The sequence below is a fragment of the Triticum aestivum genome, chromosome 2B, assembly GCF_018294505.1.
Source record: "Triticum aestivum cultivar Chinese Spring chromosome 2B, IWGSC CS RefSeq v2.1, whole genome shotgun sequence".
Lineage (NCBI taxonomy): Eukaryota > Viridiplantae > Streptophyta > Magnoliopsida > Poales > Poaceae > Triticum > Triticum aestivum.
The window spans coordinates 490,847,974-490,862,101 of NC_057798.1; the positions used below are offsets into that span (position 1 = coordinate 490,847,974).

General features: G+C 44.8%; 1 protein-coding gene and 1 pseudogene across 1 annotated transcript; both read left to right on the forward strand.

Moving 5' to 3' along the window:
• Positions 1 to 14,128, forward strand: part of LOC123045625 (uncharacterized) — a 95,907-nt pseudogene that overhangs the window by 43,106 nt on the left and 38,673 nt on the right.
• LOC123045628 (uncharacterized) lies at positions 8,554 to 9,205 on the forward strand. The gene has a single exon (XM_044468755.1). It carries the CDS (start codon positions 8,707 to 8,709, stop codon positions 8,959 to 8,961), a length of 255 nt encoding a protein of 84 aa, XP_044324690.1. The 5' UTR covers positions 8,554 to 8,706; the 3' UTR covers positions 8,962 to 9,205.

Genomic DNA, 14,128 nt, shown 5'->3' on the forward strand with positions numbered 1-14,128 from the left:
CCGGGCTACCTATCTCTTCTGACAAACTTTTGGCTAAAGACTTTGCTCCTGCGGTTGCCAAAGTGGGCAACTGTGTCATGCCTTGTAGGGGCAGATACAATACTCAAGCCGGCAAGATTGCCCTAATTAATGCATGTCTGTCCTCCCTCCCCATGTTCTTGATGGGGTTCTACTAAACCCGGGCAAACGTCGGGCCAAGCCGGGTTCCGGCCTGGCTTGTAAAAGCCCAACCTTCATTTCTCAAGCCCGAGCCCGGCCCGAAGCCCGAAATACTCCCTGTTTTCAAGCCCGAGCCTAGCCCGAAATCAAGCCCGAAGCCTGAAAGCCTGGCCCGAATGTTGTTTTTTAGTACGCGCACGTGCAAGCCCGGCCCGAAGCCCGAAAGCCCGACCCAAAATACAGAAAAATTGAAGCCCGAGCCCAGCCCGAACTATCTTTCGGGCTGCAAAACAAAGCCCGAGCCCGTCCCGTCCAGGCCCGGGTTTTTCGGGCCGGGCTCGGGCCGGGTCGTCGGGCCGGGCTGCCCATGCCCGAGTTTAGGTTCTACCTTCTCTCTAACGGCACCGATGCTGGGTTTCACAAGCACACGAGTGCCTTTTACTGGAATGCTGCTGATAACAAACATAAGTACAGATTGGTGAAATGGGATCACATCTGCAGGCCCAAGAACCTTGGGGGGTTGGGCATTATTAACACCTTGATTATGAACAAGTGCTTGATTATTAAGTGGTGGTGGAAGATCATGACAAACACTGAAAACCCACTATGGTTTAACATCCTCAAAGAAAAATACTTCCCTACTTCCAGTCCTATGTTTGCCTCGGCTGCGTGTTCGTCTCAGTTATGGAAAGATCTTGTCAAAGTTCGTCCGGTGTTCAAATCCCTCGTCAAATTTGTGGTTCACAACGGTAGGTCCACGCGTTTCTGGCTTGAATGGTGGTGCGGCTCGGCCCCGCTGGCGGCCTCCTTCCCGACACTTTTTTCTTATTGCCCGAACCCTGAGATCTCTATCTCTGAGCTCTCGGCTAACAATTGGGACCTGGAGCTTCGCCGGTCCCTGTCTCCTGAAGAGTTGTTTGATTGGCAGCGTCTTGTTGCCCTCTTCCCTGTGCTCACGGAGGAGGATGACTCGGTGACTTGGCCCCATAGTGCTTCAGGGCGCTTCTCTGTGAAATTGCTATACGCCAAACTTATCTCTAGTTCGAACACTTCCAAGTTCAAGGTGATCTCGCGGGCTCGCATTCCTCCTAAGATTAAAGTCTTTATGTGGCAAGCTTCAGAGGGTGGCTCCCGGCGGCTGATCAGATCCGTAAACGAAATGGTCTGGGCTCTGATAGATGTGCCATATGTGGTCTAAGGGAGGATACGAACCATATCTTCTTCAGCTGTGTCCTGGCCAAACTTTTTTGGTGTTGTATTAGGTCATGACTTCATGTCTCCTGGAGGCCTGCTTCCTTCTCAGACCTTCATCTTTTGGCCTCTAACCTAGTTGGGGCCGAGAGGAGACTATTCTTGGTGGGATTCGCATCCACGTTAGACCCTTTGGACCACTAGGAACAAGTTTACCATCAAACATATTTTTCCTGCTAAACCCTGTGATTGCTTATTTAAGTCATGCATATTCCTGCAGCAGTGGAGATTATTGACTAAGGAGGTGGACCAGGATGCTTTTGATGTTATGGCTACCAAGATCCGAGCTACTGCCACCTCTCTTCTGCAGATCCAGTCCGGCGGCTAGGATTTGGTGGTCCTTTTATCTTCTCTTTCTTAGTCTCCGGCCTGTGTGTCGTGTACTGGCCTGGGAGCCATGTATGTTTGCCTTTCTAAACTTTCGTCTTGGGCGCTGACACTCTCTTGTGTGTTCTATGTTGTGGCTACGTTGTTAACTCTGCCTGATGGCTTTATTTATAAAGTCGGGCTCTAGCATTTTCTCTAAAAAAAAGTTGTGTCACATAATTGCAAAATTAATACGTTATCGCATGCACAACTATAGGGAAAAAAATCAGCCACCAAAAAAGTCGACTAAGCATTGGTAAAAGAGACATAATAAAATATATATATTATTGGTTTTATTACATCAATTACGAAACTGCATTTCATCTTAAGTTCGTAACTGATCTTTTTTAATTATAAGGTTTATTCTAGCCCTAAAACGTTTTCCTTCACTTCTCCAGTACAAAGTTTGTTGTGCTCATCCCTTTGACAATCCTAGTACATGTTTCTCTCGTTCTTATAATTCTTTTTTTCTTCCTATGGTCCGAACGTGGCATTGATCATTTGAGAATTAAAACCATCCAAATCGTTGGATCCGTCGACGTGCTGCTGCTACATGCCTTCGTCCTCCAAGTTTCCAACCAGCCACTATATTATAGTTAAAACTCTAGCGTGTAAACCGGCGATCTTAGGGAAGATGCCGAGGGAGTGCTACACCTAGGTAACGTCAACATTGCACCATTTCACACTCATGACTCATCACACTCTATGAATCTAATCACACGTAGCATGCATATAAAATTAGTCATGCTACTCGTGCTTCACATGCCCGCTCTCTTGCCACTTGACTCCCCGATATATAGAGCGTGCTTCCCCAACTCCTAGTTGCACCAATCCCACGAGCTAGCAACCTAGCACTCAAGCTGCAAAGCCACCCGGCCGTGCCAGCTAGGCATCAGTTTTGTGCGTTTTCAGTCGTCAATTTGTCATGGTTTTGGATGCCAAAGCTCCACCGGCCGTGGCGACGGCCTGCGAGCTCGTCGTCGATGTCAACTTCGATGCGACCAGGGCACGGCCTGCAAGTAACGGCAGCGCGTCTTCTAAAGCGAGATCAAGGTATTTTGAGGGTGTCGTCCCGATAGATTTGCCGCTAGACGATGAGAGGAGGATGAAGCAGGAGCTGGTCGCCTGGGCAAAGGCCGTGGCATCCATGGCCATCAGGGCATATCACCGCAATGCTGAGGTCGTAGCGTCAGGTGTATAGCACTGCAGTGCATACGTGGTGGATAAGTAATTGGTGAATGCGTTTATTCCATTTTTTTGCTCCTTATGGGTGCTTCTTTATCGATCGATCAATCGGTCGTTCAGCATGTTTACTCCATTTTTTTTGCTCCTTCGATCGGCCGTTCAGCATGTACTCACTTTACATAGGAGTATATATTATGGACAGGATGGAAGAGAGTTTTTTCGATAAAGGATGGATTTTTTTAGCTCAAAATGAAGCATCAAGGAGATACAAACACGATGAGCACACACCCAGTCTCTGCATAGATAGGATGCACACAGCCAACACCAACGTACACACACAAAAAAAACACCGGCAAATAGCAAAGTCATATATGACCAAAGCTTTGCGTATAGGTGAGGGAAAAAAACAAAGCGATCATATCCTGGATCGACAAACTATAGCAAGGACCATATCTGCACCGACCATCTCATGACACCGAGAGGACGATGAGGTTCTTCAACATCAACGCCTTTAGGAAGGGAGCAACACTCAAGTGTCACCGTCACCGGATCCAGCCACTCAAGGCTACAATCTAGGTTTTCATCCTGAAGAATCAGTCCGAGCATTCCGAACAATGCCTTCAACAAGGTAACGACGTAAAAACATCGCCATTGCCAGGTATACCCAACTCGGGTCAGACCTAGGCTTTCACCCCGGAGCTCAAAACCGGGTGCTCAAGTAGCACCACCATCGAAGTCATTCATGTGTTGTCGCCGCCGCTTTTCCACAATCCCAGCAGCTACATGCGATGTGACCGCCACTGCCGCACAACCATCCCTCTGCATTAAGACTTTGTCCATATTTGCATCTCGCCGCCGAAGTCAACCACCGGATCTATGGAGATAAAACTCTAAAAAAAATCTTTTGATGGTGACCTTAATCCGCAGCGAGGGCGTCGCGGTCCCATATCCAATTCCACGTGACTCTCAAGCAGCCGTGTGGATGCGTCCAGGCACCAGCCCCGCTCCAGGCCATGGACTTCATCCAGATCGGATTGAAGTAGCTGCTGGATCGGGAGGCAAGCCATGGAGAGATCAGGAAGCCAGCGGCCAGATCAGAAGACGACCACCAAGGGGGAGAACAGAAGAAAAAAAGAGGTCGGAGATGCCCCGCTGCCACCGTCCGCCGGGCGGCCGGCCTCCTCCGGCGGCGGCATGGTGAACGGCGCTGCAAGGGAGGGCCTTCGAAGGTGGCCGCGGCGGCGCCTCCGGGGTCGCCTGAGGCCCTTCCCAGTGGTCCACGGTGTACAGGTGCTAAGGGTGCCACATAGGCAGAAAAATGATGTGGCAAAGCAATTAAAAAGAAGAAAGATCATTATAGTGATCCCAAAAAGAACCAATACTAAGCACGTGGACCTATGCAAAAGGACTACCAACCAATACATGAAGGAGTTTTGTCACTAAACAATTAAATAAAGATGGTTTACCTACAAAAGCTAAGAGCAAGTACAATAAAGCTGAGTCAGCGCGCTATAAGAAATAAACTAGTATATTTTTGCTTAGTTGGGGGAAAGAGAAGAGGAGATAGAAGGTAAGCGGGCTCTTCGTGAAGAGCCAGCTCTAGCTCGTGCTCCTGACACTTTATGAGAATGAAATGTGGGCCACATAATAAAAAAGTAGTACACTCTTTTGATGTATTATTGTACACGTTGGCTATAAGATGGGTTGTAGATGACATGGCACTGGCTTATAGCCAGCAGCTGGCTATACTATTAACCATACTCTAAGAACCAATGCATTGGAGACATTAGTTGCTAAGCATTTTAGTGCACTTAGTACCTCATTTTAGCACCAATGCATTGGAGGAGGTCTGAAGCGACCCGGAAGCCTAGCGAGGCTGTTTCCCCTTGAAATCACCAGCTACCTCTGCTATATACATAAGTTCTCATGGTTTCATTAATTGTTTGCGTTTATCGTGTAGTGTAGAAAGAGGATGTTGTGAGAGGCTTCGAGTACGCTTCCATTGGTCTTGCAGAAAGTACATGGATCCAGAGTGTTTGCAATTCTGATAGTTGTGCCAGTCGTGACAGGCAATAAATACTAGAAACACAATGAAAGCAAATATTTACCTGACTTAAGTTTCAAGTATTTTTGTTTTATGAAGGCTTGCCATGAGTGTATTCGCCCTGCTACAATTAATTGTTTGCAGTTCTTTAGAAGTCGATCTCCTGCATTTCATTAAGGCCTCACAACACACGGGAGAAAGCTCTTGAATTGTTGAATATTTGTATAGTTTGAGACGGTTCTTCCCCTCGATGAGTAAGATCCATGGACTATGCAAAGGGTGGAAGGTCACGATGATAAAGTTGCAACCCAACCTTATATACGTTATTATATGTGGAATATGACCCAGGAAAAGAATTACCTAGAATGTATAGTCGGGCAAGAGATAGGCCCAAGGTCTTTGTAAAATTTTAATAATTCTAATCATGTGTATGTTTGCTTTAAGGCATTGATGTGTTCTACGTGATGCAAGGACATGCGCTAAGGATATGATACTAGCCGTGATGGGTCTAAATGGAGTGACATGTGCTACAACAACGCCTAGTTTTGCAAACGTCACTAACACTAGCATCCAGGAAGATAGGAGTGTCATTTTGACAGGATGGTTATGATTTAGAATGCAACTACGAAGTGAGAGGTACCACGTGAGACTCGTGCTAAGCAATCCAAACTTGATGAAAACAAATTAAGCTTGTTTGAATCCTGCATGTTACTTGCAGAAAAAACTACGGAGTGAGAGGTTTGAGATCAAAGTATGCGGCAGCAGCGGAAGAGACAATATGAGAAGGGTGAAAATAAGGTATGTATATTATGTATATAATAGGGGCTTGGAGGATATATGAATAAGGATATCTATACACACCTTAACCCGTGGTAGGTGGGCCAACATGAAAACATCAGACTAGGCTGGTGGAAACAATTACCGGCGAGCTGGTCAAGTGATGTGAGAAATATATAGCCATGTCAGCTCCATTTGACTGAGGATATAACTTCAATCTATCCCGACTATGTAGTGGAACAGAGGAGGATGGTTGTATTTCCAGTGATGGTTTGACACCATGTGTGTTTTACAAGATGAAATATTATTTTAATAGATGTCAACGTCTCTGTCAATAGTGTGATGCATGTGGTGACTTTGTCAAGCTTAAGCCTTTGTCACTCCGATCTTCTTCTGTAGGCTCTATGCGAGTGCGAGTGAGTATTTGATATTTTTTTAATCTATTTAGTTTTTAGATGGAAAAAAGTTATAAACATAAGTGAAAACATCTCCAATTGCTAGCCCTGCATGACACAAAGTTGATAATATCCCGGGGCCATTTGGCATATGGATCGGCCGCCCTTGTTTCACCTGCGCATGAGCATAAAATCTGATCTACTCGACCAAGATATTGACATGGAAACGGAACCTGGGCTTTGATCCAAACAGACCCTTGCTCACAGCTCTTTGTCATTGACAAAAAGAACGTCAACGCCAAAATACATGTTTGCAGTGATACTTTCCCACTCAAAAGATGCAGCACAAGAAATGCATGCTCTATTTGCATATAGACGTTAAGTTTTGCGAAGAACATTGAACACCTTAACAAGGCATACGTGTATGAAACAAGGCTGCTTTTTGATAAAACTTTAAAAAGGAAAGCTAGCTAAACACGCAGCCACGTAAGAGACAATGACGTCTCTTATCTTATATAAAGTAGTTTGATGTATGTGTTCGTCCCTTTCATTACCTTGTAGTGTACGTCGAGTTATCTGGCCAAACATTCTTCCATATATCAACCACCCGGACTCGGTTCTCCAAATAATTTGGAGTCAACCTTCGTATCGGGTTACCCGCTAAAAAAAACCATGCTCCTGGTACATCGTGCGGACCGATCGACGATGATCCTGGTTCTAGATGGTGAGGAGTGATGACATTCCCCATTATATATCAAGTTTATATTTGTGAATGATGGCTTTGAATTGTTTTTTTTTTACTGCTATAGTTTCGAATTGTTTGGTGTATGTTTTGTCAGACTTTTGTTTAATACTAATCTTTACCTAATAATAAAGTAAATTGAGTTTCTTTCGTCCGTCATGGCATTTTTTGGAAAAGTCCCTCTATTCAGAGAATTCAACCCGCGGTCCTGTTTTAAGTTAAAACGAATAGTTTTTTATATTTTACACAAAAGTCCCTGTGTTTTGTTACCCACAGTTCAGATTTAAGTCACACCCGAACCGTTATTTTACATTTTTCGAACCCCCCCCCCCCCCCCCGATCTTTTAGGTAATTCATCTGCGTATCATATTTAAGTCAAATAATGTTTTTTTAAATTATCCATATCTTTCAAACCGTAACTCAGATTTGAACATGTTATATATGAAATTTGATTAGAAAAATATGTAGAATATGAATATGAGATTATTTTCACGTGTTAAGTATTTTTAAATATTATTTTGGAATATATTTAAGTCAAACAAATGATTTTCTAAATTATCCGTATCTTTTAAACTGTAACTTCGATTTTAACATGTTATATATGAAATTTTATTAGAAAAATATGTGGAATCTAAATATGATGTTAATTTTACCTGTTAATATTTTTAAAATATCGTTTTGTGAGCATCCTTATAATTTATAGCGTAAGATCCGTTTTCCTTTCGTACCGGCGGCGACCCGGATTGCAAATAAACGCCACACTATAACAATGTAGGGAAAAGAAAACATCGATAACTACACATGCATACCTCTGAAAAATGTCGCAGGGAAAAACAATAGATTTCTCATCGCGAGAGTGAGAGAAAGCGAGAGAGAGAGAGGAAGGGAGGGAGAGGGAGGAGAGAGGGAGAGAGACGCCTTAGGAGAAAACATATTCAAACACGTTTTTTTTTGTTTTGTGTGAACACAGAGGCCATCGCCGGCGAGGGTGAGGAGGATAAGCGGCAACACAAATATGATGCCTCGCAAAAATAAAGGAGATGGACCTATTATGGTCTTGAGAGATGGTTGTTGGGTTAAGAGTGTGTGTTATGTTTTCTCTTTCGTTCCAACGCACGGGCTCTTTTGCTAGTTTAATAAAAATGCATGTGTGCTACTATTGATGTACAGGCAAGCGATTTCAACCTCTTTTTCGTAAAGAAAACATCATCGATGTCACGATCAGCATCGACTGAAACACCTCAGTCCACATACTCCCATCGATCGGGACGCGTAGTTCGATGATGACAATGATCCACCACAGTAGCATATAACCATATAGTAGTACGATATGTTTGACGGCACTGACACGTGCAAGTGAACCACAATTTAAAACCCAGGCCGGTGTGATCCCGCGTGACCAACGATGTCCCAGTTCCAACCACCCCGGCCGCCCGACCAGTCAGGAACACGATCGCACCGAACACCTGAATGCACATATCATAATCGACCCCGTCCCGTCGAACCAACCAACCAACCGCTTAATTTCAGCGTGTGTTTCCCGGACACCTGTGCAAGCAGTGCGTTGTGTCGTCAGTCGTCAGGCACTGGCGCGTACACGTGTGAGGCCGATCGCCCATATGCTACTCGTGCGTCCCACGTCCGCGGCCGCGCACGCGCCGCTGGCCGGCCGGTGTATATATAGAGCGCGCGCTCACCTCCCCAGCAGCACCAACCGAGACATCCATCCGGCCAACAGCAGAATTCCTCTGCAAGGACGACTTCGAAATCCGAACTCATCATCCGTCATGGCTTTGGATGGCAGGGCCTTGCCGCAGCCGGCGCCCGCGTGCGTTCCCGCCGTCCAGGCGGTGAGGCCGTGGGCGGGGGACAGCGGTGCTAATTCGTCTACGGAGGGAAGGGAAAGGGGCATGCTGCAGGGGAGCGCCGTGGAGGTGGATGTGCCGCTGCTGCGGGACGACGAGGGGAGGATGAAGCGGGAGCTGGTCGCCTGGGCCAAGGCCGTGGCGTCCATGGCCATCAGGGAGTCGATGCGGTGCTAAGGTGCACGCGCGCGGCAGAGGCAATGAAGCCATGGAGGAACCATGGATTTATTTTATTTTTGGAGGGAATGGATCGATGTTTTTCTTCTTCTGCTTCGTGCATGCACCCGGATCGAGCGTTGGCCGCTGGACTACATTTTGTTACCTCTGAATCCTTTGTTCACGGAGCGACCGTTCTAGTCGATCGATCATTCCGGATGTAAATGTTTTTGCAAATGATGGAGGATTACTTATAGATTTTTTCCATGATCTCGTGTGCTTTTTGTTGAAAGTGTACCATTATATCTGTAAAAGCGTCTCTAGCCGATCTTTAAAAAAAATCAACTCCATGCCAGAAAAAAAAGGGAACCTTTAACTCCTCAAAAAAAAATTGCTTCAAGTTAATCGCACCTAGCCGAAACCTTAACGGTTAACTACTCGCCAAATTTTAAGGAGTTAACTCCCAAAACCATTCCAACTCTCTTATTTTTAAGCAGCCAGGATGCCTCTCCTAAAAAAAATTCTTTTATGTGACGTGCGTGACGCCTTCTTCTCCCTTCTGTTGATGTCGGCTATTCGTTGCCCTGGTGACCGAAAAGATGGAACCTCCACCACCCTCACACGTCCGGCCGCCCTCTTGGGTGTCATATTCTCGTCGGCGGTGACGAACTTGGGCGATTCACAACTCGGGCTGCCTCAACGGCTCACTACTTGAGCTGGTGCTTGTGACAGTGGACTGGAACATACAGCTGATGTCGTTGCGGTAGTTGTGGACCATGAACACGAGTGCCCTCGGTCGCACACCAACGCCCCGCCCGTTGGGCGCCACAAGCGCATGAAGAGGCGGCGCACAAACACATCATCCGACGTGGTGCAGTAGGACATCTCATCCTCCACTCCGTGGACCGCGTAGTACTCCGCCTCCATCGTTGTGTGTGCGCATTGTTGTTGCGTGTGTACTGATGATGATTGTGTGTGTGTGTTGTTGTTGTTGTTGTTGTTGTTGCTCCTGTGTGTGCATGTGTCATGTGTGTGTTGTTGCTGTGTGTGCGCGTGTGTGCTGTGTGTGTGTGCATGCTCTTGGTGTGTGTCCATGCAGCCTCTCCTCGTCTTCTCAAGCGTCTTTCTCGACCCATTATTGTCCTCGTCCAGACTAGTCGTCGAAAAAGAAGAAGGAAAAAGAAAGAAGAAAAATATGAAGAGAGACTTTCATGAGGGGTCAGTTTGTTAGAGAAGTTAAATTTAAAGGTTTAGTTAGGTCCGGCCACAATTTAAAGGCATCTTCAATGCCGCCCATCAAAACAGACACCCCAAACATTCGCGAACACGTCTGGACGTGTTCACAGACAGCGATAGTGGAGCCGGCCATCCAACGCCGTGCACCAAATGTCCACCCCTTGTCCAATGGAGAGAGGAGAGAGAAGGGAGCGAGAGGAAGAAGTGGGTTTGTGTTGGGGTTCAAGCTTGTCCGCAGTGTGTCTCGACTCCCCCAGACCACTTCTAATTCGTGGTGGATTTGTGAGATTCCGATCATTTGTCTATATCGTGGACATTTGGTGTACCCTATTGGAGGGCAAAAGGTGCCCGAGCATTTAGAAGGGATTTGACGTACCATGCTGGAGATGCCCTAACTCCTCGGATTTTAAGGATTAAATCTATGGAGGCATGTAATAAGTTAAATTATAATGGATCGGCTAGAGATGCTCTAACAGCTGGACCGAGTCCTATGTAGTTGATGAGTGTATTTTTACACTCATTTCCACCATTGTTAAAGCCTGATAATCCCAAATATTTCAAGAAAATCGCCGACACTATCACTACTTGACTAATAAAAGTAAGAGATCACAAATCCCTCGACCTCCATTTATTTTGTTTGGGTCATTTTGAGGGAAGGAATTGAAGAATATATGGAAATATGAAGACTGAAGATCAACACTGAGCAAACTAAGGCGTTGGAGTGCATCCAGGAGAGAAGAAGGCACCTGGTACGAGCGCACACGCTCGTACCACCTGTCGTCGGCTCCATGATGTCATCCCAAGCCAACTTCATAATAGGTTCGAGCCCCATTCGCAACGGAGAGCCAACCATTCACAACAAAAAGTGAGAACCCTAATCCATCCCATAGCAACCATCCCCTAGCCATAGCCATCATTTTTAATAAAATACATTGCATACAACAACACTGTAAGACTATTATCAATCATTCATCTTCAAGTTCAATCTACAATGTCTTTCTTTTGTGACTCATCTGCGATGTGTGAGTAGTTCAATCGGGCTATGGGTTGAGACGCAGCCTTTCATCCCCATGTACTTGTGCACAGTATTATTGGTATTGACTTTAAGATCAAATGTATTGCTTGTATCTCAATGGATTTGTCTCTTGTCTCTTTCTCGTCTTAGGCATTGTGGGTACCCGAGATCTCCAACATCGATCAAGGAGGAGGTAAGTGCATAGATGAGTAGAAGGCTATGCTGAAAGTCGGGACGAGGTAAAGCCAGTGATAGTCAGGATGAGTACGGTAGCTGAAAGTTATTCCCTGGGAAAACATGAGATGCGGTCATTAAACGCCCAATATGTTGGTCCGAAGAAATCCTTAGACTAAAATTGTACCATCGTTTGTGTACACTACCCTTAAAACTGCCATTTGAAGCTCTGAACTATTTTGCCTCTGGCAGAATAGGTTAGACCACACCAGACTTGGGATGATAAAAATAATAATTAACAACTCGCATGATCAAAATGTCAACATGAAAAACTTCCTGAATCTCGATGATTTTGTATGCCCCGCATGCACTACAGGGAAGTTAGTCACTAGACCATCGCCCCTCATACTGAAGGATGAAATCCCCGTGTTATTAGAACGTATCCATTTGGATATATGTCATCTAGTTCAGCCCCTCTTGTGGTACTTCGTGGTGTTCATCGATGCTTCCTCTAAATGGTTCAATGTTTGTATACCGTCAATACAGAACCATCCTTTGCAAAGTTAATCTCTCAGATCATACAAATGAGAAATAATTTCCCCGATTATCTTATAAGGTCTATTTGAATGGACAATGCTGGAAAATTTACTTCAAAGCGTTCGATGATTGTTGAATGGCAATGGAAATCGATCACTCAGTATCACATGTTCATACACAAAATGGACTTCTTGAGGCATTGATTAAAAGGATTAAATTCATTGTTTGACTGCTCCTTCGGGGTTTTAATTTACCAACTACATATTGGAGCCATGCAGTGTTACGCGCAGCCAATCTCATCAATTTTAGACCGTATACCTACAGCATACACTCTTCTGTTTAGCTTGTGCAAGGATCGACATCGAAAATTTCCCAGCTACATAGGTTTGGTTGCTAGGTATATGTACCAATACCATCACCCCGGCGATTAGCAATGGGCCCTCTCCATAAGTCGGGATATACGTTAGTCATGAGACTATGTCCGTAATCAGGTATATGGACCCCATAAGAGGTGACTGTCATATGGCTCGTTTTGCTGATTGCATTTTTGACGAGGATCTTTTCCTGACATTAGTGGGAGAGAATCATCCCTTTGATGCAAAAGTCGAGAAATCACATGGCAAGCTATGGGAATCCATGCTGATGACCCATTCACTATTGAGACAGATAGAGAAGTCCAAAGCATAATAGATTTGCAATCATTAGTGAATCAATTGCCTTATAACTTTTCTGACTTAAATATTGTCAAAAAAGTCGCATGTGGATGCGTGCAATGCAACAGAAAGGGTTGAAATACCGAAGAAAAATGATGGTATTGTTAGAAATATGCCCTAGAGTTAATAATATTGTATTATAATATATTTATTTTCATAATTAAGAGTTTTTATTTCATGTTATAACTGATATGATTCTGAAATATGTGATTCGGTGGAAAACTCATATGCATATGTGAAATGATAAACAGTATAATATAGGTCCCTGGTCTTGCCTCTAAGACTGGCTCAAGTGTTATTGGTGATCATATTTTCCGGATCTTAGGGTATCATTAAGTGTAACGTAGTCCTAAACAACATTGAGAGTATGACGTTAGAAGAACGATCATATTAAATCGACCCAATCTTGTTTGTTATACATTGAGATAATATTGTCTGAAATCAATTGTTATAACACGGAGAGTTAGCATGTGTTTTTGTTCCTAGGACCATGCGATGCCTACCACGGCCTCCCCTGCTCCTGTAGCGGGAGGTGGAAGGAGAGGTGGAGGTGGGATGGGCCTCCTCCTGTAGCAGCAGGCCGCAAGTGCCTAGCAGTTTTTCACCTTTTTCTTTTTAACTTTCTATTTTATTATTTCACCTATGTTTTCTATTTTATATTAATACCATTTGAATTTTGTTAAACTTGATATTTAGCACATAATCTGTAGGCAGCACTTTGAGTTAGCACACAAAGTTTTAAGTGGCTTGGAAATATTTAGATATTTGTTTTAATTCAAAAAGGCAATTTAAATGTTGTTGGTCCACTAAAATAATTGCCAGGGACAATTTGGGCATCCAAATGAAGTTTGTATTATCTTTACAATTGCCTGGGGATTTAATGACATATTGCGAACAATTTTGTTTAGCTGTTTAAAGAAATGTTATTTTTGACTTTATTCTAAATTTGAATTTGAACTGGGTTCGGATCAAAGTGAAGTTTAGAAAAAAAAAATTGTGATGACATGGCACCATTAGCATGAGTTACTATAGCATGACATTTGGGGTGTTACACACATGTTGTTCGCTACAATGCCTAGAGCGGGGGAGATGACGTACGACAACCCGGACAGGGAGATGTTTGACATCATCCACGACGGAGGCAGTGGTGGAGGAGGATGTGACTATGAGGATGGGCAGGTGGAAGACTCGGATCCCACCTAGTCCGGCAACTACCAGCAGTAGCAGTCCTACACCCAGACGGGCACGCAACAGTCCTACACCCAGACCGGCGTGGGCACACAGCAAGAACATGCCAGAGGGGGAGGAGAAGGAGGGGGAGGACGGCGAGGACGATAATCCGGATGATACAACCGGTGGTCCGAAGAAGAAGGATATAGGAGAAATCTTCATCATGTGGGAGGACGAGCTGTTGTGTGTGATGCATTGTTGGGCACTAGCCTTGATCGGATCCCTGGCACGGAGCAAAATGGCACAACATTTTGGAACAACATTCACACTTGGTTCCGCTAAC